This window comes from Fusarium oxysporum, chromosome 6 (assembly GCF_000149955.1).
Source record: "Fusarium oxysporum f. sp. lycopersici 4287 chromosome 6, whole genome shotgun sequence".
NCBI lineage: Eukaryota > Fungi > Ascomycota > Sordariomycetes > Hypocreales > Nectriaceae > Fusarium > Fusarium oxysporum.
In genome coordinates this window covers 1,274,028-1,299,684 of record NC_030991.1, presented here as the reverse complement: position 1 = coordinate 1,299,684, position 25,657 = coordinate 1,274,028, and the positions used below count along the sequence as shown (strand labels likewise).

At 49.9% G+C, this 25,657-nt stretch overlaps 8 protein-coding genes across 8 annotated transcripts; 3 read left to right on the top strand and 5 right to left on the bottom strand.

The window, feature by feature from the left end:
• Positions 1 to 1,546: 1,546 nt before the first annotated feature.
• FOXG_07179 (uncharacterized protein) lies at positions 1,547 to 4,039 on the bottom strand. The gene is made up of 2 exons (XM_018385814.1): positions 3,771 to 4,039; positions 1,547 to 3,721 (listed from the first exon to the last, which is right to left on the bottom strand). The coding sequence occupies exons 1-2, from the start codon at positions 3,890 to 3,892 to the stop codon at positions 2,335 to 2,337; spliced, it is 1,509 nt and encodes a 502-aa protein (XP_018244529.1). The 5' UTR covers positions 3,893 to 4,039; the 3' UTR covers positions 1,547 to 2,334.
• A 321-nt stretch (positions 4,040 to 4,360) lies between these two features.
• Positions 4,361 to 5,930, bottom strand: FOXG_07178 (uncharacterized protein; the record flags this gene model as incomplete). The annotated part of the gene is made up of 4 exons (XM_018385813.1): positions 4,361 to 4,636; positions 4,780 to 5,243; positions 5,295 to 5,705; positions 5,825 to 5,930. The coding sequence occupies 4 exons, from the start codon at positions 5,928 to 5,930 to the stop codon at positions 4,361 to 4,363; spliced, it is 1,257 nt and encodes a 418-aa protein (XP_018244528.1).
• Positions 5,931 to 10,411: 4,481 nt separating this feature from the next.
• On the bottom strand, positions 10,412 to 10,660 carry FOXG_19686 (uncharacterized protein; the record flags this gene model as incomplete). The annotated part of the gene is made up of 1 exon (XM_018399951.1): positions 10,412 to 10,660. The coding sequence occupies one exon, from the start codon at positions 10,658 to 10,660 to the stop codon at positions 10,412 to 10,414; it is 249 nt and encodes an 82-aa protein (XP_018244527.1).
• A 526-nt stretch (positions 10,661 to 11,186) lies between these two features.
• Positions 11,187 to 12,267, top strand: FOXG_07177 (uncharacterized protein; the record flags this gene model as incomplete). Its single annotated transcript, XM_018385812.1, has 2 exons — positions 11,187 to 11,512; positions 11,556 to 12,267. 2 exons carry the CDS (start codon positions 11,187 to 11,189, stop codon positions 12,265 to 12,267), a joined length of 1,038 nt encoding a protein of 345 aa, XP_018244526.1.
• On the bottom strand, positions 12,112 to 13,065 carry FOXG_19685 (uncharacterized protein). The gene has a single exon (XM_018399950.1). The coding sequence runs from the start codon at positions 12,962 to 12,964 to the stop codon at positions 12,485 to 12,487; it is 480 nt and encodes a 159-aa protein (XP_018244525.1). The 5' UTR covers positions 12,965 to 13,065; the 3' UTR covers positions 12,112 to 12,484.
• Positions 13,066 to 15,930: 2,865 nt separating this feature from the next.
• Positions 15,931 to 16,041, top strand: FOXG_19684 (uncharacterized protein; the record flags this gene model as incomplete). Its single annotated transcript, XM_018399949.1, has 1 exon — positions 15,931 to 16,041. The coding sequence occupies one exon, from the start codon at positions 15,931 to 15,933 to the stop codon at positions 16,039 to 16,041; it is 111 nt and encodes a 36-aa protein (XP_018244524.1).
• A 512-nt stretch (positions 16,042 to 16,553) lies between these two features.
• Positions 16,554 to 16,863, top strand: FOXG_19683 (uncharacterized protein; the record flags this gene model as incomplete). The annotated part of the gene is made up of 2 exons (XM_018399948.1): positions 16,554 to 16,660; positions 16,770 to 16,863. 2 exons carry the CDS (start codon positions 16,554 to 16,556, stop codon positions 16,861 to 16,863), a joined length of 201 nt encoding a protein of 66 aa, XP_018244523.1.
• Positions 16,864 to 19,623: 2,760 nt separating this feature from the next.
• On the bottom strand, positions 19,624 to 20,618 carry FOXG_07176 (uncharacterized protein; the record flags this gene model as incomplete). The annotated part of the gene is made up of 2 exons (XM_018385811.1): positions 19,624 to 20,435; positions 20,573 to 20,618. 2 exons carry the CDS (start codon positions 20,616 to 20,618, stop codon positions 19,624 to 19,626), a joined length of 858 nt encoding a protein of 285 aa, XP_018244522.1.
• Positions 20,619 to 25,657: the final 5,039 nt, after the last annotated feature.

Sequence of the window (25,657 nt, the reverse complement as noted above, 5' to 3'; positions counted from 1 at the left end):
TTCTAACGAAGAGGTCGCTCAGGGAGCAGAGAACGTTCTGCCTTTGAGCGACAATACCGTATTTATCTGAGCGTACACGTGACCTGTCACGTGGAATCTTGACAGCCTCATTCTTGGCGGTCTTGTTGGTCTAACCGGTCTATCAAACCGGTTATTATGTAAGCAGCTGCTCTGGTCTGGTCTGGACCCCCAGACCAGACCAGACCATTCCCGATCACTGGTTGAAGCTGCGTGCCTTTCTCGTGCTAGCGGATCCACAGGACTATCGCCTTCGTTTGCGTACGGTCGAGCTAGTCATATAAGCCTTGTCGTTAGAACACTAGCCAGTAGATTTAGATTGATAGAAGAGGTGGACTCTAATGAACCTATAGTAGCCGTTATAATCTGTGATGCGGATGACGCAGGCAATGGACGGTCAACAGCCACGCGTAGATGAGGATCGAGAGCACACTCTCGAGCAAGTTCCAGCGTTTGTTTCGCGCGGAGCGCCTCCTGTCGTTGCCTCTGTCGTTCTGCCTTTTCTTGTGCGGTCAATGCTCGGCGACCTATCTTCAGTGAGTATTGTTATGAATTGGTATTATATAATGCATCGCGATCTTCACGAACTCTCATCCTACTATTTCCTCCTGCATTTGTTCATTATGAATTTAGTCTATATCATCCCCTTTTTTGCCCTTAATAAGCTACTAATTATTATTGGCTTCTATTCATATTAATGTGACTTCCCGAAATGAGTAAAAACACTATTTATGAGAAAGAGGGTGTTTTTACCTGGGAACTCTGGCACTCTCTGGTCTTTGATTGGATAGGGAAGTAAGAAAGTCACAATGGTAGTGATAGAGTTTAGCTAGGTTATGCCATAGTTAAGACAAGTAATTGGTTTAAGGTCAAGGTTTTGATGATCGTGGCTGTGATAATAACAAGGGGACGCGTCATGTTAGACAACACGAAGTGGCAAGATTCAAGTCAGCAAGCAATTTATCTTATGGTGATAATTACGATGATGATGGCTATGGTCTGGAGAGAGATATAGAATAACTAATTACCTTAGGGTAGGTTAAAATAAGAAAAGGTTCTAATAGATACTAATGACATTATATACTTTAGGCAAGGTTCTTTTCCCTTTTGAGTTTATCATCAAGTAATATAGTAAGGTCATTATTCAAGCTATACCTATATTCTTCTAATGTAAGTAAGAGGATCCTTATGTGCAATATTGTCTTTGCTTGGTTGCGATGTAGTTAAGTATGCTTACTGTTGATCTTGACAATTTTGTCTACCAAAAGACATGCAGGATATAGCAAGCCATAGCATTTTCTTATTCGTTCATGAGGACATAACAGGGTTCTTTCGATTTTAAAATGCATCGTATTGGCTACTTTTAGGCTTGACAAGGTTCTTTTTGGTTTATAATTCCTCTCATTCGCCCGTTTCTAATGCCACTTATCAGGGATTTAGATTACCAGATGTCAAATCGACCTTGAATTTTATCTTCAATAGACAATAACCATTTCTCTCAATAAATAAAATCCTCTAGTGTCTCTTAAAAAGATTTATTACATTGAAAGCTATCGATTCATCTACTTTTTTCCTTATGCATTGATGTGGTTAATTTACTGGGAATTTTTAACGTGTTATTGAACCCGCCCGCCATTTCCACTAACACTTACAAGACGCCGCTCCAACCCGCACCCTCCACGCATTACTGATATATATATAGTTCGTTAAGTCGCGGGCTATGTCGTTAGGGCTGTAAGGCTGACATATACCCCAGAATCCCAGGGATCCTTCGCGCTGCTTACTGAGAACGTGTTGTTCCGCACCTGGCGTTCTGTCGATACGCCATAATTTCGCAAGGGCTTATAGGTGGCTTGAATGCACATTCTAGAATGACGCCTCCAGGCAAAACGGGTTACAATATTCTGATGTCGAACCTTGGTCTCCCCGTGAGCTGAAATACAGTTTTTAATGCCTGAAATAGGCACTTCCAGTCAGTGGCGAGACCAATATTCAACATTCAACACCCTTGCATCTTTATTGATGGTGATTGAATGGAAACCCCAATAGCAGATGCAAATCTGGCAAGAGAGATCGCATGAAAAGCCTTACAACTGTGCAGGCGATGTCAAACAACCCACACAGCCATACTGATTCGATCACATTTGGAAATGTGAATTCGAGCCTCCGTCATATGCTCCAAGGCACCAAGAGGCATGAAAAGGCCATATGTTACTGCTATTGGCTGCAACATGAAAGAGGTAATATAACTCTCAAGATTGTCGGGGTCAAGGACCATGCCTGCATACTCGAGATTGTCTCACTCGGATTTTCACATCAGAGATTGGTAAAATATTGGTCAGCCTTCTTCCCAACTTCCTGGGCATAGTTCAATATTCCCTCACAACCGGTGACTCCGTCCTCAGTGATGTAGTGATCGATCAAATCGGATGGAACCCACTCGAAGTACACGTTTTTGACAGTGACTTGAGAGTGGGGAACACCCTTCACAGCTGAGCTGAGGTCTCCCCAAGCTTGCATAAGCTCGCATGGATCGTTCTCCTCCTGACCTGGCGGCGCAAAAGGGAGCACCTTCTCCTTCTCTGACAAAGCGACAATCTTGGCTTTTGGAGACACGTACTTGGCCGTCAGAACAGTAGGCAGAGAACCAACTTTGTTGCTAACCGCGGCTGTTTTGTCGATCAGATCCGCTCCGATGAGTACGACATCAATGTCTTTCGCTGCAACACCGACACTTGCATCAGTGTGGATTATCAAACGGGTCTTGGTCTTGGAATTGTTGGCACATGAAGCAATTGACTGTGCCATCTTGACACCTTCGAAGAGTGGCCGGGATTCGAGCACACGGACTTCCACAGGCCGCAAAGTATTTCCTATAACGTACGTGATGGCCGAAGTGATAGTAGAGCTAGATGATAGGGTAAGGATTTTGAGTGGTCCGCCTCCCGATAAATGCTGCTCTATGAAAGCCTGGAACATCGCGCCAGTTCTTGAAGTGGTATTATGTCGGTCGCGGGCGTAATCCCCCAAGGCTCTGACGATATTATCGATCGAGCTCTTACCTAGTGGACCGCTGGGTGGGATTCCGTCTTGAACTATGTCCAAAGCCGATAGAACAACGTTCAAGATAGACGCGCCCATACTTTCTCGCCCGTTCTTCCACAGGTGCCATCCCGCAAACCTGATATTGTTCCACCACTGAACTTGATCAGTGGAATCGAGTTTCTTAATAACATCGATATAGGTATCGAGAGCCTTGGTAGCTAGCTGGCGCGCTCCGCTTTCGTGATCTTCCTGCAGAGCGACCAAGCCCCGGCTAAGCGTGTTGCCTGCCACTTCGCCCAAGTCAACATTGAACCACACCTTTCTAAGACTCTCTAGGATGCGCGGAACGCCCTCGAAGTCATCTGAGTCGTTGATTGCGTCTGGATCGAACCATTCGTACCCCTCATGCTCCCAGTCAATTTTGATGCCAGCCTCACCGCGGCCACCGTCGCTCTCGGATTTGAGAACGAAACCGAAAGGGTTGACAGTCCACTCTCTCCCAATAGACTCATCAGCGAACGAAAATGGTTTCCCTTTTCGAAAAAGGCGTAAAGAGTCATCTGTAAGAGTAGTCTCTTCAGCAAGTTCCCTCCAGGCTGTGGCGAGAGGATCTGCGTCAGTCTCCTCAACGCTTCCAGAAATGCCTGCATACTTGTGCCTATAGTATGTAAGCACGATTCCCTGATCAGGAAAGACATTTTGCTTACTGGTAAGTGTTTACGTGACTGCTCCGGCGGAAGAGGGCCACCTGCGGTTTCTTGGCCGCGTCGTCAGCGGGGAATCTGAAGATGAAGCTCGTCGCAACGTCGCTGTGTTTGAGAGGTGCCATTTGTGACGAAAGCTTGCAGATCCTGGGTAGTCAAAGGTGGGGACGTGAGGTAAAGTACATGACGTGTCGCTTGGGAAAGGAAAGGATGAAACTTTTGGATGCCGAGGAGGATTTTCGCAGGTGAGACAATACCTCGCGTGCCTTGAGGAACGAAAGGCTCTTAGAGGACGGGCGAAGAAGCGGGGCTCCAAAAAAAACCCAAGCACAAATCTCACGTGCTTTTGAACGTGACGTCGTGTAAAGTTCGTGCCACACCAAATCGCGTTTTTCTTAGCTGGCCAACATCGTTGACGTTAGCAAAGTGGGGAAACAGCGGGTCAATACTAATCCGCAAGGCATCGGCTGTGTTTGCCGGACCCCGTCAAACCTGGCGAACCAAAATCGCATTTCCCTTCCTATATTTTCAGTTTTCCTGCTTTATCTCTGCCTTCTTCCTTCGAATCGAATTAGTTTCAAATCTATTCAAATCTATTCTAGCCAGTCCCGGGATTCCGCGCCCTTGAGTGTCTCCTCGCTCAGCTGCTCCAGCCTCAGTTCAGCCTGGGCCATCTCCGCCGGTACCGTGTTCCCTATCAAGTCATGCTCTCGCGCCCTAGACAGAAGCATGATGCCGTCCAGCGTTCTGCACCGCGACAGCTGTACGTACAGGCTATAAGGGTCGCATTGGCTCGGGACCGCCTGGCCATCAATGTTGGTGGTCCTGGTCCCTCGCAGCTCCAGCGCCACCAGATCTAACGTTCTTCCCTGCACCTTGTAGTCCGTACATGCAAACGCTGGCGCACATGGCAGCCCTCTGCGCGAGACATCGACTTGCTGCCATGGCCGTTTTCTTTGGCACTCTATCTTGACACTCGTAGGCGTCAGGAGGATCGTACCGGGGGGCATACCAATGAAGCGGAAGTCTCTCGTCGTTTCTGACCCCAACAGTATCCCTGCCGGCGGGCCAAATGGAGCACGGTATCGGCGTCGATCTGGTGGCCCGGGTGAGCCTTGTCGAGAATAACGTGCTGGGCCGTATAACTGGCGCCGTTCCCCAGTTTCAGACCTTGATGGGTGTTTTTGTTTACGACGACGGGCATGCCAGGTACGAACATGAAGATGGCGGGCACCGGGATGGTGCTGTCGTCGCCCTGACCCAACATCATGATGGCTTCTTCCTCCGTCGGCTCATTGTCCTTCCATCTATGCTCGGAGACGAATATCCGAACCTGCCGCTGCCATTGCTTGCGAAAGGCAAGCGCTGCTTCGATGTTCAGGTTCCAGCGGTTTCTATTGAGCGGCGTCACCACTGTGATGCCTGACTCCCACGGGATCCGTCTACCTTCTTGATAACAGTGGCTGTTTAGGTACTCTACGTCCGACTGGTCTTATACCCCTTTCCGAATGCGTGTCAGGAGCCCACGTAGTCGCGGATCTTGCGCGGCACGGATTTGCTCATCTAGCAGCACCACTGTGGTGAACTTCCTCCACAGGACGTGAGCCGTGTCATGTTGCCGCCTCTGTTCTATGCCGAAGCCATTATCTCCTTCCCAGGTAGTGGAGGCGCTGGGGAGGAGGATCGATCGCTCCTGCACGGGACGGAACTGATAGAAGTCTCCGCAAAAGATGACTATCGGAATCCCACCGAAGTCTCGAGCAGACTCTCTCAATCTGCAGAGCTGTTCGTTGACGGCGTGCAGCGTCCGAGCGCCCAGCATGCTGACTTCGTCTATGACCAAGACCTGTTTCTCCTGCCAGTCCATCTTGGTCTGCCCGTCGATGCGGAGAGCTGCCGAGCCAGACGATGCGAAGCCGTCTAGGTCACCGGCGCGGCCTACTCTCGCGACTGTGTCTTTAGAGAATCTGCAAGCGGAATGGATGGTGATTCATTGATGTTCGCCGCCGCTGTGCCGGACGTCGCCGTCAATAGCAGGCGATGGAATTGCCCCGTACGAACGAACAATTCCGCGATGGCAGCGATGACGCGAGACTTGCCGGTGCCTCCCTCGCCTCCAATGAATTGGCAGAGTTGGGGGGGTTCGTTATCGTCGCGCCGCATCCGGTCAAGTTGGCAACATATCAACTGCAACGCTATGCTTTGTCTTTAGTTGAGTGTGAAGGACTCGGCCACTTGCCTTCCGGTCTCGCAAAAGGATGTGGATGGGCCGAACATAACGCCCGTCGATGGACCCGTATCCCGAGATGGGCCCCTTTGATCGGCATGCGTGGTAGGATCGTCTTGCTGGCCAGGCCTGTCGGACCCGCTGTGCGCCGCGACTCCGTCGGCGGCTGCTGTGCCGCCCAACTGATTCTGCAGTCCCTGGACCATCTTCTCCCGTTCGCGGGAGAGACCGTTTTGCTGTTACTTGATGGATCTCAGCTGCTCCTGCCGGGGGATCTCTGCCCGCGAGATTGAACCTCCTAGGATATGCGCATCATGATCAGGGATGACCGTAGCACGAAGGTCGTCGGTGGAGTCGAGGGCAGTCGCTTGGAAGCGGTACATTTGCTCAACCATAGAAGAGATCTCTTTTGAGCCGGCTGTGATCTCTTTTCTCGTCATCGCATTCCTTAGCACGTCTATCAGGCGGGTCGCCAAACCGACACCACCAGGCCGGTGCTCTACGCCCTGTGCGTCGTGCCCTTCCGTACTGCCTGATCCGACTGCGTCGGCAGCGGGATCTCCTTCGCCGGACAATGCCGCCCACTGCCTGGCATCCCGCGCCACGTCCTCGGCCGATCGCCGCAGCAACTGGATGTTGTCCGCTAGCCACGTCATGCGCTTGGAGAGGCATGTCTTCTGTGTCTCCCAAATCCTGTTTATCTCGCCAGATGACTCGCACAGGAAAGCATGCCAAGGAATGAAGAGGCCAAGATGTTATACTGCTGCTCTAAAACCGGTCATGACAATTGTCAGCGCTCTGTGTTGGCGTCTTATACAAGTTTCGGATATACGCTTGGCCCGAAGAGTCGCACCATTGCAGTTTGTCGGTCGGGGTGGACGTACCTCCTGTAGTAGGAATCATCCTCCTCAGTAAAATCCATGCCTAAATAGCCATCTAAGCAGACCGCCGCAAGCTGGTTTGGATGCCGCAGTGTCTGGATCTACGATGCCGATAACGGCCAGGCCCTGTCTAGTTCTACTTTACCCGAGCAGACGCATCCCCCCTTCCGCTTCAATTTGACGACCGACATATAGTCGTAAAGAGCTAACCCTTCCAGTCGCTAACCGCGGTACGGGTAAGCTTGCAACAGCGAGATCCTCTGTCCGGCTTTTCCCAGCAGCACCGTCTCCCCGATCAACCCGTCCAGCTCGCCCTCGCCGGCCGCACGGCGCAGGAGGGGCCATTGCCGGAAGATGTGCCAGTAGAGAGTGCAGACGTTCAGAAACGTCCAGGCGGTGCTGTTTGTAAATTCTGTCTCGTATCCCTGAAAATGGGCCAACACCTCGACCTGCGACAACGCCCGTTCCGTGAAGATTCTGTTGGCCATTCGCAGCAGAAATCGGCGCGCTTGGCTGTGACGGTTGTCGCCCTCGGTCCGACCTCGCCCATTGCTCGACTGATCCCCAGTACCATCATCGCCCAGGAGCCGAATTAATTCTTTGGCTGCCACCACACGCTTCCACACCGGATCCTCCACTTTGGTGGCGTAGTTGGTCACGTAGTAAACGAGCGCCAGACCCTTACATTTTGTCACAATGAAGGATATATCGTGGTTGTGTCGCAGCCCCACTGCCATTACCTTGTTCCATCGGTTCACCAGGCTGTGGCTGCGTCGAAGCCGCAATAGCCCGTTTTCGTCAAAGTAAGTCTTCTCCACTGGTTTCCAAGGCGCCCCGAATCGGCAAGGATTCTGCTTCGTTCCGCGTCTCCCGATCGCGTACTTGACGCATGTAGGGCTATGCATGTGGATTTGTGTGGCACCTGCGCAGAAGTTCGCTTCTTCTTCGAAAGTCGGGGGAAATTGGAATGCTCTCTCCAATAGCGACGACACGTCAGACGTCACCGATCTCCCTGCTCGCACTCTCGCGAAAGACTCCTCATCGAGATCCTGTCAGACGTGTGAGCGTTTATCCACCAACATGCCAGCTCCAGGTGTGGCATAAACGAACCTCCGTAAAGACACTGTCAACATACTCGGTCACTCGCTGCCGATATGCCGCTTGCTCCTCTCCTTGAACGTCGCTGAGAAGGGAACTCAGATACATATTACCCTGCAGCCAGAGGAGGCCGTGGAGGTGGAGCGCGCCCCTTTCATTGGTCTCTACTGCCCCATAGTACTGGCTGACCCGCCCGAATACCGAATCCTTCCCAACCATCACGTAGTACTGGAAGAACATGGAGATCTCCCGATGGAAGAAGATTGCCGAGCTGAGGGGATCCAATATCGCAAGTCGAGCCCTCTTGTACGCCTGATCAAGACTTCTTAGATATTCCTCGGCTCTGTCTATCTCATAGGTACAGTATACAGCCAGCTTGAGCTTTATCGGGTTCGTGATATCGTTTGGGTTGAGCGTGAACCAGATGGCGGGGATGCCGTACCGAATTATGAGGGACTTGATCTTCCGCCGCATTGTCAGCCGGCTCTCCCTTGACATCGGCTGACGGTAGCCGTAAAGTGACAGGTTCCTCAGCAGCCGGTTGACGTCTGGATCAGCAGTCTTACCGCAAGCCTCTAGCTCTCCCCTCGCCTTCTCAAGCCTTGACGCAGTCAAGTCTTGGATGGTACGTTCTACGTCCGGGAAATCACTCCTTCGCATACTTGCCATGCTCACGCGGCGGTTTCTAGACCGCACCCCTATATTGAAAACAAGAAAGGGAAAGACAGGATGCGTTGCAAAGCGGCCGCCGTGTCGCTGGATCACCATTTTCACCCAAGCCTCCAAGCTCATGTTCCGGGACGATACGAGGTGTTGCGCAGCGGCTTCCAGCTCGAAAATAGGATGCACTTGCCCTGTCGCATCCTTGGAGTGCTCTTCGGCCTGCCGGGGACCGCCTTTGCCCAGCGGGAACAAGCTGGGAAATGTTTTGGCTAGAAACCAGGTGTCAAAGGAATCTACAAAGACTTCACCACGGGAAACTACGATGTAAGGCTCAACGGCGCCCCCGTGCCTCACCTTGGCTGACCCTTTCCAGGTACTTCCGTGTGTATGCTCCCCGGGCCCCACCTCACCCATGGACTTGACGAGATACCGTAGCTTCTCCGCATCTGGGATGTCTGGGCGCCCGTCCAAGTTGAACATGCCGGATGATTCTGTTTCGTCCACTCGATCTCTGTTATTACCGACCCAATCGTCACCATCCTCACCAGAGGCGAAGCCATCAACTTCTGGTTCTCCTGATGTGCTTAGGCCCTCGGCTAACGATGCCATGATCTCTTGGATATCTGCCGGTTCGTGATCGTCGATATCGCGCTCTGTGGGTGGGACAATGTGCGCCGTCTGCATCTTCTCCCTCGCCGAAGGCTCATTCCGTTCCAGTCGATCAAAAACTTGGGAAGGCACTCCGTGTGGCTGCGCATCCCAACTATCCAATTCCGCCTCGTCAATTTCGATGTCAGCATACAACGGATTGTACCTTTGAGCCACAGCAATGCCTTCTCAACGGCGTTACGTCGCACCGATAGTAACGTTGACAGGTCACTCGGCGCTGGTTTCTCCTGCCCCTGCCATGATATATGGACATCATCCATGACCTTCAAGAGCGGATGTGGGAGGACATTCGTTGCTAGCTCCTGCACGTTGTTTGGGAATACCGTGATATGTCCCTTCACATGTCTCGGGTAGGTCGCGCCTTGTCTATGTCCATCTGAGACGCTGTGCTTGGTGATAAAGCCGTAGCACGAGTTCAGCGCAATCAGCTTCTCCTCGACCGGCGTGAGATCCTTCAGCTCGTCAGGAAACATGTGCTCGCATCCCAACTGCATGTGCAGCCGCGCTGCTGCCGATAACGCACCTCTTCCCAGGTGTCTCACGCAGTCTGCGCACCCGAGAATCTTCTGTCCTACAGGGAAGCACTGAACGCACTTAAAAGGTGAGCCGTCGCGCTTTTCGATGGCATTTGCCACCCACCAGTCCCAGTCAACATACTGCAACTCAGCTCTGCTATGCTTACGATAACAGAACATACAGGTGAGGACCGGCAGCGTTCTCATGTCGTGGAACGCTTTGTAGAACTCCTCGACCGTCTTCGCCTTTCTCTCGTGGCTCACAGGCGTACACCATGTCTGGTCGTCAGATAGCCGCTCCTTTTCTGCAAAGTCTTCCTCCAACACACCCAGCACGTTGGCGAGGTCTTGCACCTGCTCAGACTCGCTCCTCTCCTGGCGCTCCACAGTTCTGGGACGTTTGTGTGGTAGCTGCCCGTCGTCGCTACGAGGGCCGGACCTCTTCAGTTCACTCCGATGCCTTGGTTCTTCTTGAGGCCCATTCTCTACCGTACCTTCCGCGCTGTCAACGACCTGGCCCTGGCCTGATGACATGATCCCTGGTTTCCGATGAAGACGATGACGTCGGTGAGAACTCATATCACCACTTTTCTAGCCGTTCTCCCCGTTCAACGCCTCTAGAATGTCGGCTGACGTCCGAATGCCCAGATCTGCCAGTGCCGGACTAACAACCGACCCTCCATATGCCGCATTTCTTTGGCTCCTAGAGTGCTCGTACTGGCTCTGTGTAGCCTCGAAGATGTCTGCCGATGTACGGATCCCCAGGCCGGCGAGTGCCACATTCTCGCGATTCCGCGCATCTAGGCGACGGAACAGATCGGACAGACTCTCCGTCTCCATGATGGCCTACGTTTGCTCGCTTTCCTATCCTCATAGTTCTATCGTGATGCAAAGGATGGCAGGCCACTTGGCCCCCAAGGGTTTGGTGCTAATATCTGCACATTTACCTCAGTTCATTGCTCCATCCCGGACACCCGAACTATCCGTTTTTCTCCTCAGCCCGGGCTACGGGAGGACACGCTCCTTCAGGCTTAAACTCAAATAACCCCTGAATCCTTGCTCGATAACGCTTTGGGAGCATTCCCCACATCAGCCTGCAAACACAGCACCCTCTTGCTTTGAAACGGCAGTAACCTCGTCTAACGCTTTCCCCGTCGACCCTGTGTCGCACTCACCAATCATCTGCTTGGCAATGAGAACAAGGTTCACGTTCAATCCCCTGACGTGACATTCGTCACATGCTCTGAATAACCAGTCAAAGTTCCTTCACCAAACATGTTAGAACCCCTCCCTTTATAGCAAGCCGTCCCGCACCTTCGCGCGAGATGTGGCACGTTTCCAATCATTCCCTCAACTTCTGTTCGGCATGTCTCTACAATCGACCTTTTCGAGTACCATCCACCTGCGCGACTTCGTCGACACCGTCACAGAGGACCCGAGTCGTGAAAATGCACCTAACTACGTCGAAATACAGACCGACATCAACATCTTTGAGGAGAGTAGCTTCTATAGTCCTAATGTCAACGTCGAGCCTATTCATACCCGCATCCATGCTTATCTCACACGAGAAGAAAGGGACCTCTATGTGGCAAACACCTTCTTCTACGCCGACGGTCGCTTCTCTACTGCCCTGTCTGCCGACGGGGCCTTGGAGATCAGTGTCCAAGCCTTAAGCTTGATGAGGCACGTCCCGTCTTGTCCTGTACCCGATCTAGCTCCAACTAACTCTCCCTAGTCACCCGGGAGACGTGTCTGACTTTGACAAGTATCGACGCCACTTGCCAGAACAGTGGTGTCCGATGGTGACCATTATCGGCTTCGTGCCATCTCGTAGCGACAAGACTCTTGACTTTTCAGCGGACCGCTGCTTCGCCGTCGAAACATCCATCTACGACACCTCAAAAGCAGCTCCAGTCGCGTTCTCCGTCACCTGTTTCCTGGAAACCACCAAGCGTTGGCAAAAAGTCAAGATCCCTCAGTCGGGAGCTTTTCTCAGTATCACTGCCAAAGTCGCTGGCTGCACCACCGATACCAATCAGCTGGCCCTCCGTGTCCTCGACTTGGCCTACCTACCGAGACCGGCTGCCGTCCCCACGGCCACGCCGACGCCATCTTCTACTCCGACTTCGAAGCGATCCGCCCGCTGGGAGGGTCGTGCCACTCCGTTCACCCCTTCTAAGAGGCGACGAGGCTCTGACAGCGCCAGCCTGGCGGGATCTTTATATAAGAAACAGCCTCCGCAGCCTACAGAAGGCCATTCTCATGTATCGATAGCAGAAGATAGCCCAGATCCTCCGGCCAATTCCCCCTCTAATTCCCCATCTCTGTCGGCCATGGCCGACGCCGGCGAGTCTAGCATCACTTTGCATCCTTTCCCAGGCCCAGACGGCGGGACTAGGCCACATCGCAATCGCCATCCCCCAAAGAAGTATCCCCATAAAGAATAAAAAGTTGCATTTATGCTCAAGTCCTCAAGTGTTTCCTACGTTTCAAAGACGTAACCCAACTATGCAGTTTGACCCTTTCCCTGCCATTCTGGCCTCTTTTTGTATACACACTCTCCTGCGTCTCTTCCAGTTCGCTCTGTTGTCACCTTTTTTCACAGCATCCCACTGCTTTGCGTCTACTGAACGATTCGATCTGTGCAGTCGTTCCACGTACCGCTCAACATATGCCTCCAACTTCCGCCTCGTACACTGCCCCAGCATCCAGCCTCTCTTCTCGGATGACTTGCCGCGACTGGGTTTCGCGTTTGACCCTCTCATACACGCCATTACCGATAACCTTCACATGAGGATCTCTCGTTTTGTGAAGATGGGACTTTGGTGTTTGCATAACGGTTGTGATAGGCGATCCGCAACTGACCCAAAACATTGGACACTGCGCGACAACCGGCCTCGTGCTCTTACATGAAGGGCAACATTGTACGCCGATAGCGGTCGGCGAAAGGAGATTCTTGACGACCTTCGGATACGCGGTGATCAGGCTCTCTAGCACTGGATTGTTGAAACTCAGCCCCTCGGCTGCCTTGTCGCAAAAGAACTGGAGCCGAACTGGGCATGCCGCTATGTTTACAATGAGTGATAGTCTGTAGATTCTGAAAGTCTGGCTGTCGTCAAATGAACCGAACGTAAATCTTCTCATCGTGAGCTTTTGAGGGATTCATCTTTCTGAGGGTCCCGCTTTAAGAATCCCGCTTTGTGTAGGGTCGATTTAGAGTTTGTGGGGCATGTTTCACAAGGACCACCAAAATTTCAATCTTCCCATATAAAATCCAAATATTGATGTCCGCAAAAACAGGCCCAATTTTCAATCAATAAACGAGGCTTTAAAGAGAGTTTCTATAAAGTTATTTGAATTTTACTCTCTACGTGGTTTTTTAACCTCCCGACCGCTGCATGTGCGCTGGCAGTGCTTTGTTACGACCGTAGAGTCCTCACGTTCATCCTCTAACCCGACACCCACCTCAATCACCGACTCGACCTCCTCATCCACATCTACCTCTATTTCTGCCCCCTTTGAGTTAGGAAGAGCTTCTCCAGTCGCTAGAGACTCCGCTAGAGCCATGAATCGTCGGTTCGGGTTCGGTACCGCCTTTCTTTTCTTCCCTCGCCGCACCTGAGCCATCTGCTCCTCGAGGCCAGTAATCCGCGCATTCTGAACGGCCACCTTCATCTCTAAAGCTTCCAATCCCTTTGCGATCTTATTGTACTTCTGCCTGGTCGGACGGCTTCGGTGTTTGGCCATTTCCCTCACTTGCCGACTCGTTTTCGGCGTATCATCTGAGTGCAGTTGAGGAGGGCTCGGCGTCTTGAACTCTTCCAGCAGTTTTTCTTTGTCCGGCTGAATTTCAGGATGTGTTAGAGCCTTATGACGATTTATAGGCCAACTTCCAGTAAATCTCCAGCCGGATAAGATAATATCTTTCCTCATGCCCGCCTCCCTGGCTTTCGCGTATGCCCGGATAAAGTTGACTTTGTCAACCGGCGCAGAATCGGTCAAACTAGCCAGCATTTGGAGTTCTTTCCGGTACGCACCTTTGATGACATTAAAAATCCCATTATCTAATGGCTGCAGACCATGGGAACAATGTGCTGGTAAGTAACAGCAGTAGACGTTGTTCAGAAAGCACGTAGCCATCCACTCGTCCTGGCTGCTCGTCAGCGACCCTATAGCGGGTGACTCAGCGGCGAAAACTCCGAAATGCTCACCTGCGCATGGCTCCCGTGACCGTCAAGGATAATGAGTCTCGCATCCGATGCATCACGAGGCTCTGTTTGTGGTAGATAAACGCCCTTCAACCACTCGAGAGCAATATGGTTGTCGGTCCAGCCGTTCGGGGATGTGATGTAGTGCCAGTCCGCTATCAATTCGAATTCGTTCAGAAACCACTGCTTCTGCAGCTCTTTTCCTTTAAAGATAATTCCCGGTTTCAAAGCACGGCCAGTTGCGGTGACAGCCTCAATAAACGAAGTCCAGGTGCGCGACTGAACGCCTTTCAACATCGCCTTCTTCTTCGGGTCAGAGCTCCCAATCACGAGGCTATCCAGGCCTCATGGACAACCAATTAGCTATGCCCTATAAAAGCCTATAGAGTACTTATAGAAGACTTACCGAAACCAACCATTATGCCGCCCTCGTCCACGTTAACTGTGTTCTCAGGCTTGATCCAGCCGTACTCGTTCTCCCAAATATCGAAGTACCAATTGACCGCCTTCGGAGTAAAGCCGTCAAATGTGGCGGCTTCTTGACGTTTTCCAATCTTGGTAGATAGTTTTGGGTGACGTTTGACGAACCTGGTGGTCCAGTGCTTGCCCCAAGGTTTGTTATCGCCTTGTTGTTGAAGGATGGCCTCGACACAGGCGCGGAGCTGGCTGTGCGAGGGAGCATAGCCCAGGGACTCTTGTCGCAGCACCCAACGAATAAGCGTCTCCTCCTGGCTCGTTGGAATACGCTGGTGGGCCTGGATACGTTCATTCCTGCTTGCTTGACCGGAAAGTCGTCTCGAAATGGTCCACTGAGGTACTCCACGTTTCTGGGCCGCCTCATTCTGTGAGAGGCCTCTATCGGTGGTGTCGAATATAGCCTCAGCTACGTCATCTTCGGTATAGTTACGGCGAACCATTACGGAAGGAGTTGCGGCGAGTAAATTAGGTAAAAGTTCGGCTTGAGTGGATGGAGTCTCGTGGGGTAGATGAGGAGAAATGCGAAAGAATTCAAAGTGCTAGAGAACTAGGCCACAAGGCGGAACGGGGAAAAGTCAAGCCGATATGAAAATTTCATGAAAACTGCTATACAACATTGGTATAGGTTTGCGAGTATCTACGTTCTTGGCTGAATGCGATGTACTTGAAAATTCGGAGTTTGTATGGGAAGATTGAAATTTTGGTGGTCCATTAGGTGGGGGTGCCCATTCGGTGGTCCTGGATGGTATATTGGCTACCGATTTGACGTACATGCCATGACAGGCCTGATTGAAGGCCAATTTCTCCCAGTATTCAGCATCCTATCCTCCGCAGTTAAGGCATAATCTATCAGAATGAGACTGTATGGTAGCACTAGGATTCGATCTAAATGATCTTACTAGCCCTGTAAGGTTGATGAATTGATTAGTCTATATTGGCCTGCATAATGGCTTAATGACTGATTTCGGGCTGCTAGTAGCCCGTATGAAGTAAGATTTCAAGCCTGCCTGCTTCGAGGAATTAACTTGAAAGGTTTTGCCGTTATCTTCCTCGGTAGAAAGGCCGCCCGATGTGTTATCGTGTGAGGAAGAGGATCCAACGGAGATATAGCCAGGAAGCTGTTGTTCAGCGACCTTGGCGGGTAGAGATGACAACGGATTGATCATTTTCAGGGCTATTAAGACATTTCTAAGTATTAATCATTAATATAGCATTTATTACCACTTTGCGGCCCTGCTGCTCTTCCAGCTCTTGGTTAAATTACGTATTAGTGGGTCCACGGTGTTATCGCGAGACCTCTGTTTACAAGCTGCAAATGCCATGCAGAGCTTTCTCACATCCTATTCCCAACTATACACGTTGAAGCGGGCACCGTCCTTTATGCCATACTTCGCGCTGACCTCATCCATCATGCACCTTGCCATCATGGTCGCAACAGCGCTGATTAACGAGTTGGACACGGCAGCGAGAACTGACCCTCACATCTCCAAGGCCGCCAAGCAGGGTATCACCAGCCTCGCGGAAATGGCGCCTTGACGCCATATTGCCAAGCAAGCCTACCATCTTCTCCGCAGCCATGGCTTTACCATAATTTACCTGGTCATAGGCTTGTCTTGCGGCTACTGTTTATCAGCTGCGCCTGCTTATCCCGCTGACAGGTAACAGGCTCGATACGATGCGCCGTTTGTGCCGATGATATGCTGGATAGTGTGGTATGTTATTGTGCCTTGCAGAAAATGCGCGCATTGTGTAAGTATATCATAGATAGCGACCCCTAGCTCAGCACGTCCTGTGCCCAAGTAGGGAACTTTTCGGGGCTGATGGCCCCCCGACGAAAATTATACATACATACATACATACATACATACTTGTTCAGTTGTCCAGCAATGAGCGCTGAGTGTGCGCGTGCCTTTCCCCATACGAAGAAGGAGATTACGGATGAACGGAACCGGCTTGGCTCGGACACCGTAGCAGCGATTGAATGCCAGAAACACCTGCTTCGAACGGGTATGTTAACTCAGGTCTATCAATAGGGGTTGAGAAGGGAAATGAACATCGTTAGTGATCGGTCGAGTAATGGCGGCCAACCAAGTAAAGTAAGGCACCCTCATCGAGTAAACCAGGTCAAGCAAGGGGTTACCATCAACCAAGTCAAGTAAGGAATCCAATTTTTGCTTTAATTGATTGTTGGACACACTGACTCCCACACATATAACAGATCGAGGTAATGCCTCAGCTAAATCTAGCTCGGGCCATTCATCCAGCAATGCTAGATTCCAGTCGTGGCCAACACCACAAGTCTACGCCGAATGGGGTATCAGGGATGACGAGATTGAGATAGTTTCTGATGCTCACTAGTCGTATACACCAGATCTCAGAGATGCTGGATAGCCAGAGCACCATGAGATGATTAGGACTATCGACCTTTTGATTTCTTTCTCGTGATTTGATCGGAGGCGAATGTGATCTGTGACTGCTACATCACTTAGCCTAGCGTCTACTGTACGAAGGACTGCTTGTAATTTTGTAAATTACATATTTCTCGCCTCTGCACACCCCTCTGTCTCGAGTATCTTCGTGAACTAGATCTTGCTTACCCGTGCACGTTGGTAGAGGTTTGAATGCATATTCCTGTATTCTCTTTGCAGTCTGTCCAACCAATGTTCTAATCTAAACCCCCAGGTCGAACAAAAGTTAGAGGATCCCTTCTAGAACTCTATTTTTTTATTATTAATTGTGGTGTAGTTTAAATTGTGTTGGAAAATCCGGGGATCCCCCTTCCCTTCAGGATTCAGACTAACAGTCTGAAAGTCCTAGATTTAAAGTTTAAAGTCCTAGATGAAATCATTTAGAGATATAAACCTGAGAAAAACTCTCATCTCACTAATGAAAAAACCAAGTTTCATAAAATATATATATTTTCACCTAGCACTACTGCGCAATATAAACAACAAATTGTCGTATAAATCCCTATTTGTTTCCATGGGCGTGTCTATCTCCGCTCTATTTCCATCCATCCCATCCCATAAGGACTATTTAGGACATGCGAATCGGGCTCGTGCCAGACTTGAGTTCGTGGGGACTTGGTGATATCCACTGTTCAGTAACACAAATGCTTATGACCGGTACCCCTGCGATCGGAAATATTGACTACTAGAATCCGCCTGTTTCCCATTCTATGCCATAATCCTCATGGATCTAATACAACGCCCCATTTTCTTTACTCAGAGGAAACCCGCCGGTGCAAGTACGTACAGGGTCGCAAACGTCTTGAAAGCACAACAGTTTCCCCCTCCGTTTAAACGGAGACTTGCCCATATTGTCGGCAAACGTAGTGTCCTTCGCTATTCGTGGCAGGCAAATGGTTCACAGTATTGGCCAGCAATTGAAATCAAGTATATGTTTCGTGATTTGAGGAAAACCCCAGTCACGGTGGCTATGTTATATCCATCCCCTCCCTGTGTGTCAAGTGAAGCATCCATAAACCATGCATCAATTCTTTTACGTTCCCCGGGATCCCAAGCTTACTAGCCTCGCGCCAGACCTATACTATCAGTAGAGAAGCGAGTCCGACATTCGCCCAGAAGATATAATCTCAACATTATAGCCCTTATAAGGCATATCTCAACGCCCACATTTGCTTGGAATACACAAGATTATTTCATGAAAGCAGTCGAGTGGTGTGCCAAGTGGCTCTAGAAAGGACCAGGCCGTGTGTAGGGCTTTCTCTTCGACTCGCTACAGGGAGGACATATATAATGCCCCGACTGTATCCAAAGCCCATTTATACCAATACGAAGATTGTAGTCTTGTTAGCCCTTCTCCAGATAGTCAGTCAAACCACAACGTAACTGCTTATACCAATCAGCCTTTGGGTTGTTGTTTATATTGCGCAGTAGTGCTGGGTGAAAATATATTTTGTAAAACTTGGTTATTCATTATTAAGCTGAGAGTTATTCTCGGGCATATTACTCTAGATGATAGTATCTCGAACTTTGAACTTTAAATCTAGGACTTTCAGACTAACTGTCTGAATCCTGAAGGGAAGGGGGATTCCCGGATTTTCCAACATGGGTAAGCTACAATGAAGTCACAAGGAAACTGTGTGCTATTCCTATCACTGATGTGAGTTGTAAGCAATCCAGGATTGGCAAAGTGATGCCGGTTAGTGTTGAAAGAATTGGTCGTCCCCCCTCAACTTCATGACCAAGGTTCAAGATTAAAGCTAAAGCTTGATGTCCTAAAATTCAAATCGTAGGACTGTCATCTAGGACTCTAGGAGTCTAGGACTCAAGTCCTAGGAAGAATTAGTCGAAGATATAAGGCCTCAAAGGTCCTTCGACTGCAAGGAGAAAATAATAACAAATCAGTTGTTAACTGCACTCGGCATCCCTGCGTGGTCTAACAACATAACATCGAAAAATGACTTTTGCCAACATGATCATTCAGATTAATTGTAATCTTCAACAGGAGTAACGTCGGGGCCTCGGGCTCTCTCTTCAGGTTCTCTCTCACTGTCGACCGTCAAACGGATTGAGTTCCATCACAAGTTAGCAAAAGCGATGGCCGCCTTCGTCGCAACTCCGACCCTTCAACAGCAACAGTTCACCGTTCACCGATCACCGTTCACCGATAAACACCGGTAACACTCAACCCGTCACTAGGAATGTTTAGGTTTAGGTTTCGGTGAGCTCTACCACAAGAGGCGGTAATTCCTTGCTAATGCAATTTCAAGCCTAAAAATATACTTTGTGATTTGCAACCGGTCATGTGCGAATACAAGATTAGTGGATATGGGTTGCAGGGCGTCTCGGGGGTTATGCGCAAGGATGGCGCTCCCTGCGACGCGTTCTACCCCATAGCGGCCAAAGGATTGTGTCAAACCTGTGGCGAGCATGTAATTTGTTCGTGGCCGTCGTTATCTCGAAACGGAGACTGCAAGTCTAGCTTAAAATGTAGCAGATCTTGGCCTGGCCCTGCCGACGGCAGTTATGGACGAAGCTGACCAAAACTCATCGAGGCGGCAGGTCAGCTGCATAATCAGCGGGGTATACAGGTTGAGCCACCGTGGCAAGAGTTTCAGTGAACCGACGACTGCACCTGAGGGTAATACATGGGCTATATCTTCCAGGCGGAGTGCTGGTGGCAGTGATGCGATATGTAGCGGTGAGAATGGGGAGTGCCGGACTGCAGTGAAGTATTGTTGAGCTGGAATCCGGCGTCTAGGCTCTGAGTGTTACTACTTTCCTCGCTAATATCGGGTAGAGGAAGCCCTTGGGTGATTATACTGTGAAGGCCCACGTTGTTATACTCCATCTCGACAACGTCCTTGTGAAACATAACACTGATGCTTGAGGAGTTGGTGTTAGAGGGAAGGATCGAGGAGAGCAAGCTGATTGAGATATAGCCAGTGTTGTAGTCAGCTGATGATGATGGGGTCGAGACGTTGGAGGGGCTGGGGCAGGAGACGGTGCTCGCCGAGGATTCGCAGTTGTTGGATAAGGGGACGTGTTGTTGGCTGTAGTCGGGGAGGAAGTTGTAGTAGTCGCTAGGAAATGGTGATCCACGAGGGCTAGGAATGGCATCGCTACTAGTGCCGAGGTAGTCGTTGAATGTCGACGTTGATGAGAAACTCTCGAGCAACGAGAGCTGGGGTGAATTCAGACCTGGAGCCGAGTAAAGTGATGAGATTATTTGCACTCTCATATTCTCCTTGAGTCGCATCAGCTCTTCCTCGAGCGCCTTATTGCGGTCCAATAGCTCTTGGACGGTCTGGTCGCAGCTTTGGCTCAGCTTGAGCGCCGCTAACTCGCGGCCCAACCGCTCGATGTGCTCCTTGGTGCGGGCACGGATGGCCCTCTGGGCTTCTCGATCTTTGGCTCTCTTGCGGGCGAGTTGGGAGGGAGTAAGGGTAGAAATTCTTCGGGTGCCTGAATAATTTTGTGTTAGCACAAGGAGTAAATTGACTCGACTCGCATTATTTCTATGTACTATAATCTGCCGCAGATCTATGACATGAGAACAATGAAGCAAGACTAACAATATATAAAGGGAAAGCGCAACATACCCTTTCGCTTAGGCTTGGCAGGCTCTGCTGAAGGTGATGGGGTCATGTTTGCTGGGTTTAATGAGGCGGGAGAGGTAGGTCGACCACTACAGTAAAGATTGTCTGCAGGCGGGACCAGAGGGGTTAAATATACTCGATTTTTAGGTTAGCGACTCTCTTCTCCAACTTGTCAAGCTACTTACCAGTGAAAGGAGCCCAGAATTTTAACACACCCCAGAGACCCTTCCTTCAACTTCTTTCTTCAGCACAAAGGGACTGCCTTCGAGCGAAAAATCCAGGGGGCTTAAAGTGAGCTGTCGAAACGTCCTCCGCGCAATTCTATTGGACGCCACCTTTACCGTTCGCCCGGTGTAACGCTATAACGTGCATGATAAGCGAATGTCACAGTTGCCACGTTGTGTATTTTACATAATGGGGCGTGCGATCGCTATAGCAGTGATACTGCAGTTGGACCCAGTATAAAGATGTATATCTCCTCAGTGCCCACAAGTCTCAATTCCCGTACTGACAGCGGGGTCGGTCCAATTAAAATGCCTCAAACAAGTGGTACTTTATTGCCTACCTAATTCCTATTATGATAGAAGTACCAGCAATTCCCGTTGTTACAAAGAGGAACCTTGCACACGCTACACCAATAATCAGTCTGCCCCCTTCTTGCATTACCGCCATCCTCCCCAAAGGGCCCCCTTTTTTGGCCTTTTGACCTCACTTAGCCTTGTCGAAAGCCCTGACAAGCAAAGCAATCCGACATATCTTCCGGCGAACAAGTAGGTACTCTTTTTGCTGTATTCCAGGGTCGGATTCGTTCTCTGCGCGATACCTCTTCCTTGACTAACTTTCTTCATGATATGTGTTGAATAAGGCGTTGTAAATGCACGCTCGCCACTCTGCTTCTGTCGTATACCTCTTCTAATTTGGCCCGGGCCCGTGTAGTTGAGCAATATAGCTATTAATAAGGACCACATCAAGAAGAAAGGTCCAACAAAGTGCCCGCCAACGGCCGCGGCGGAGAGGATCATAGGCATGATATGATCTCAGCTGGTCACCTCGATCAAAATGATTCTTTTCGTCGTTGTAGGCAGCAGCAACTGTCGGGACTTTTATCACTTTGACAGCTTCGTCACCAAAAAGAAAAAGAAAAAGAAAAAAGCTGTATCGGCTTGGCTTCTAACTTCTTAGAAGACGGCCTCTTCCTCTTTCGATCAACTCGCTCGTCGCCCGTGAACACAGTAGTCAGGAACAACACAAGGCAGCTATCTTTCCAAGCTATCGGTTTGACCTAGAAGTATGGCACGTAGACAAATTAGTACGGATCTCACATATAAAAAGTGTCTGACGCTATATCTGATTGTCAGGGGTTAGGATCACCTTGACTTGATAGCTGGTTTTGGTCCCTCCCCATCAGCCTTCTTATCTTGTTGTAGCTCCTTATGGATGCCATAGTTAGGGCGAGCCGTGCCTGTGGCCCCATGGCCATGCTTGTGAAGGCTGCGGAAGAGATCTGACGACGAGAAGAGGTTATCCACAAAGAGCTCGAATTTGGTGCCACAGTCTGTTCGGCCGGAAAAACAGCTACCCAGTTCGGATCATTTGGTGTATACAGCGACTATGATCTTCTTTAATAAAGCTACTGTCATCATAGGTGTTGATAATATGTATCTCTTCTAGAATTGGCGGAGAATTCATTGATAACTTCAAAATAATTTGTGTGGTGTTTTGGCCGAAATTGCTTCATTGAACTTGTCAGACATTACGTGTATTCGGTCCATTGATCCAGATTGGTATATTCATCTTGTCTTCTGTTGAATTCTGCCCCTTTAGAGGTTTTGCCATTTCGGTTGTAATCTTAAAGTATCCCTGCTTGCACGTGAGACCCCAGCACCTGTTCAACAGAACTAACTTTCTGTACCCCGCTTGTACTGTCGTCATGACCAGGGTCATATGGGGCGGGGTACGGGATTGAGGCTTGTGGGCACTGAGGAGATAGTGACGAGAGGAGCTGCTCGAAAAGCTCGGGGGAATTATATAACAGCTCCATCGAAAGGTACCATGTTGTAAAAGTCGTGACCAATGTATACTATAGACTAATTCGTACTAGTTGCGCTTTGGTTATGATGGCGTCCGCCATGTGATCACAATCTCCTGATTGCAAATATGGTACTCGACGGTTGGGAATCAGATGATACCGCATTCGTAATAGCTGAAATATGGTATAGCGGGTTATTCTGTAACCTCGGATGAGGACATTGTTGTTCATTACCATCCAGGACCACCTAATGCATAACCCCACCTAATGCATAACCAAAATTTCGTTCCTCCCACACAAAATCCAAATTTTCAATTACACCGGATTCGGCCAGGCATGAAGATACTCGCAAACTAAGACCCGCACTATATTGCTTTTTTCATGAAATATTCATATCGACTTGAACTTTTCTCGTTTCGCGTCGTGGCCTTGTTCTCTAGCCCTTTGAATTCTGTCGCATTTCGCCTCATGTACCCGAGGTGACTCCAGGCTGGCGATCAATTCAATTCCATCAATTTCGTCCTCGCGTGGCGTTGCGTTGAAAGCTTACTCAGCATTTGGCCAGTGGAGTTGAACCACTGCATCTCCAGATTGAATTGATGGCGTTGAATTGAATATGTTGAATATCACACGCGCGTCGAGTCCCCCAATGCTCACTTCCCAGCGTCTAGGTCATCCTCCTCTGCCTCCCATATAACGCTATTTCCAACCTCTTCTGACACATCAATCAAGCTATCAGCCGCGTCGACTAGGCCATTCCGCACCCATGACCTCAGTGTCTGTGCCATTCCTATCGAGTCCGCAGCGGGTGGTACCATTTGCTCAGCAACACTAAACAAACGCTCGCACTCTGCCGACATAGACGGTATTGATAGTAGGTCAAGGGCCATTCGCGACAATCGAGGGTAGTCTCTCCGCCTTTCCCACCAATATTGGATGGGATCTGTCACAAGATTGTCGTTCCTAGAGTCGGCACTCGACAGCCAGTGATCATATTCGTCTTGGCCCCTACTCCGTGGACTTTCCCAAGAACACCTGCCTGCCAGAGACGAAGTCCTGTGAGCTCAGTGCCTTTCGAGTGCACTCATTGCCTTCAAACGCTTGAATGGGGGTTCTTCATTCGAATTCGAAAGAGTCGGTAGTGGTTTGTACTCTTCCTCCCACAATGTTTCTTGGGCGTGTCTTTTCCTGCTTTCCCTTCCAAAGAGCAGGTGGCTTCCTCCTCTCGGACTCGTCGACAAGTCTGTGCTCCCTGATCAGATGTTTCTCGATATTCTGTGTGCCAACCGCAGTGAAGTCTGTCACCTTGGACCTGACCCTCCGGGGACAATGCTTGCAAACCCATTTCCTCCTCGTGGGAGAATCGCGGGCTTGAATGTCAAAGCCGTGCTGCCAAACCCACGAAGTGTGCCTGCCAACGCGTTCCGAAATCGAGAAACCCGGAAACTTGTGCCATGGGAAGGCTTTCCAATCGACTGGCGAAGCATCCAAGTTATTAGGTGAAGTACTAGGTGCGCTGCAGTCGGGACTCTGGCACTTGACAGGTACGTTGGCGTCATTTGAAGGTTAGGAAAGGAATGGAATGCAGGTAATGATCTTCCTGCAAGGGTCATAGAGCGCGACGACAGCTGAGACGCGTTCATAAACCCCTAATGCTAGGTGCAGTTGGCACGTGCATCAAAAATACGGGGCAAAAGTACTAGCAGGGGTCCTATAGACGCGTCTTATGGGACTACACGGACTAGGCGCTACCCTGAACCACTGCCATTATCGACAGTTTTAACCGATAGTCAACGTTGAAAGCATCTAGGTGGAATTAAAACAATCAATGCGAGTGTCAAATGGGATTGATTGAATTGATGCACGTGACTTCAACTTCCATAAAATTGACGAGATTGAGTTGATGGTTGAATTGATCGCCAGCCTGAAGCCTTCCATCCGCAAAGTCAATCGAGGCCGCTTTTTCGAGCTGGGGACGAATTTACGCCTATTACACAACATAAGCAAGTCCAAAGAGGGGAAAAAGTCGAATTGCCACGCTTATCAGGGACTTCAATTAGGGCAGCCAAGGTCAAGAAGCTCAAGGAGGCCCTTGGCGCCGGTCAGTCGTAATAAAAGGAGGCGCCAGACAGTTTGGGGATGTGAGCAGTGTGATGTAGCGATTTGTAACTGGAGAGATTGCTGGTACTTCTACCATAGGCTAAAATAGGTGAAGGGGTAGGTACCCTTAATCCGATGCATTTTTATTGGCTGCCCAACCCTGCTGTGGCCCGACCGGAGCTCCTCGACAATAGAAGGGATAGAGGTGACTGTTGCAAACCACCCCCGAAATCACTGCAAGTGTGCTAAATTGGGTTAGCGGCAGAGCCACTTCGCCCCGTAGTACATTGCACTCTGTACTTAAGCTTGAATTTCTCGATTTTTAGCGTCGCGGCAAGATCCTGTCATAGTCACGAGGTGTTGTTTATATTGCGCAGTAGTGCTGGGTGAAAATATATTTTTGTATAACTTGGTTGTTCATTATTGAGATTAGAGTTCTTCTCAGGTTTATATCTCTAAATGATTTCATCTATGACTTTAAACTTTAAATCTAGGACTTTCAGACTGTTAGTCTGAATCCTGAAGGGAAGGGGGATCCCCGGATTTTCCAACACGCCCCCATCCACCTTGTCTTCAGGGCACAGAGTCATCGTGGACTTCAGTACTCCAAATAATACGACCTGCTTCCTCGATCGGACATGCACTGACTCGAATTGCTTCTAGAAAGTGACCATGGCTGACGGCGTTCAATGGTTTAGTGAGTCCGTCTGCTACCTGCCCATGTGTGCTGACGTTTTGCACATCAATGTTCCTAGCTTCAACTTCTTCTCGGATATGGTGCTCGGTTAACGGAATGTGCTTTGTCCGTTGGTGAAGCTCAGGGTTTCTGCATAGCTTTAGGGAACCCTGGTTGTCGCCGTTCAGCGGGATAGGCATATGTAGCGGAAGGAGCAGTTCAGAGAAGAGGTTTTTAGTCCAGGCCAATTCTCTGGCACACTGGGAGAGTGCTGTATATTCAG

What these genes read in the sequence shown, in the direction of transcription:
- FOXG_19685 (XM_018399950.1), bottom strand. Translation starts at nt 12,964, where the DNA reads ATGAGAAGATTTACGTTCGGTTCATTTGACGACAGCCAGACTTTCAGA.
- FOXG_07179 (XM_018385814.1), bottom strand. Translation starts at nt 3,892, where the DNA reads ATGGCACCTCTCAAACACAGCGACGTTGCGACGAGCTTCATCTTCAGA. An exon ending in AGTCACGTAAACACTTACCA is followed by an intron (nt 3,722 to 3,770) that starts GTAAGCAAAATG and finishes TACATACTATAG; the next exon opens with GCACAAGTATGCAGGCATTT.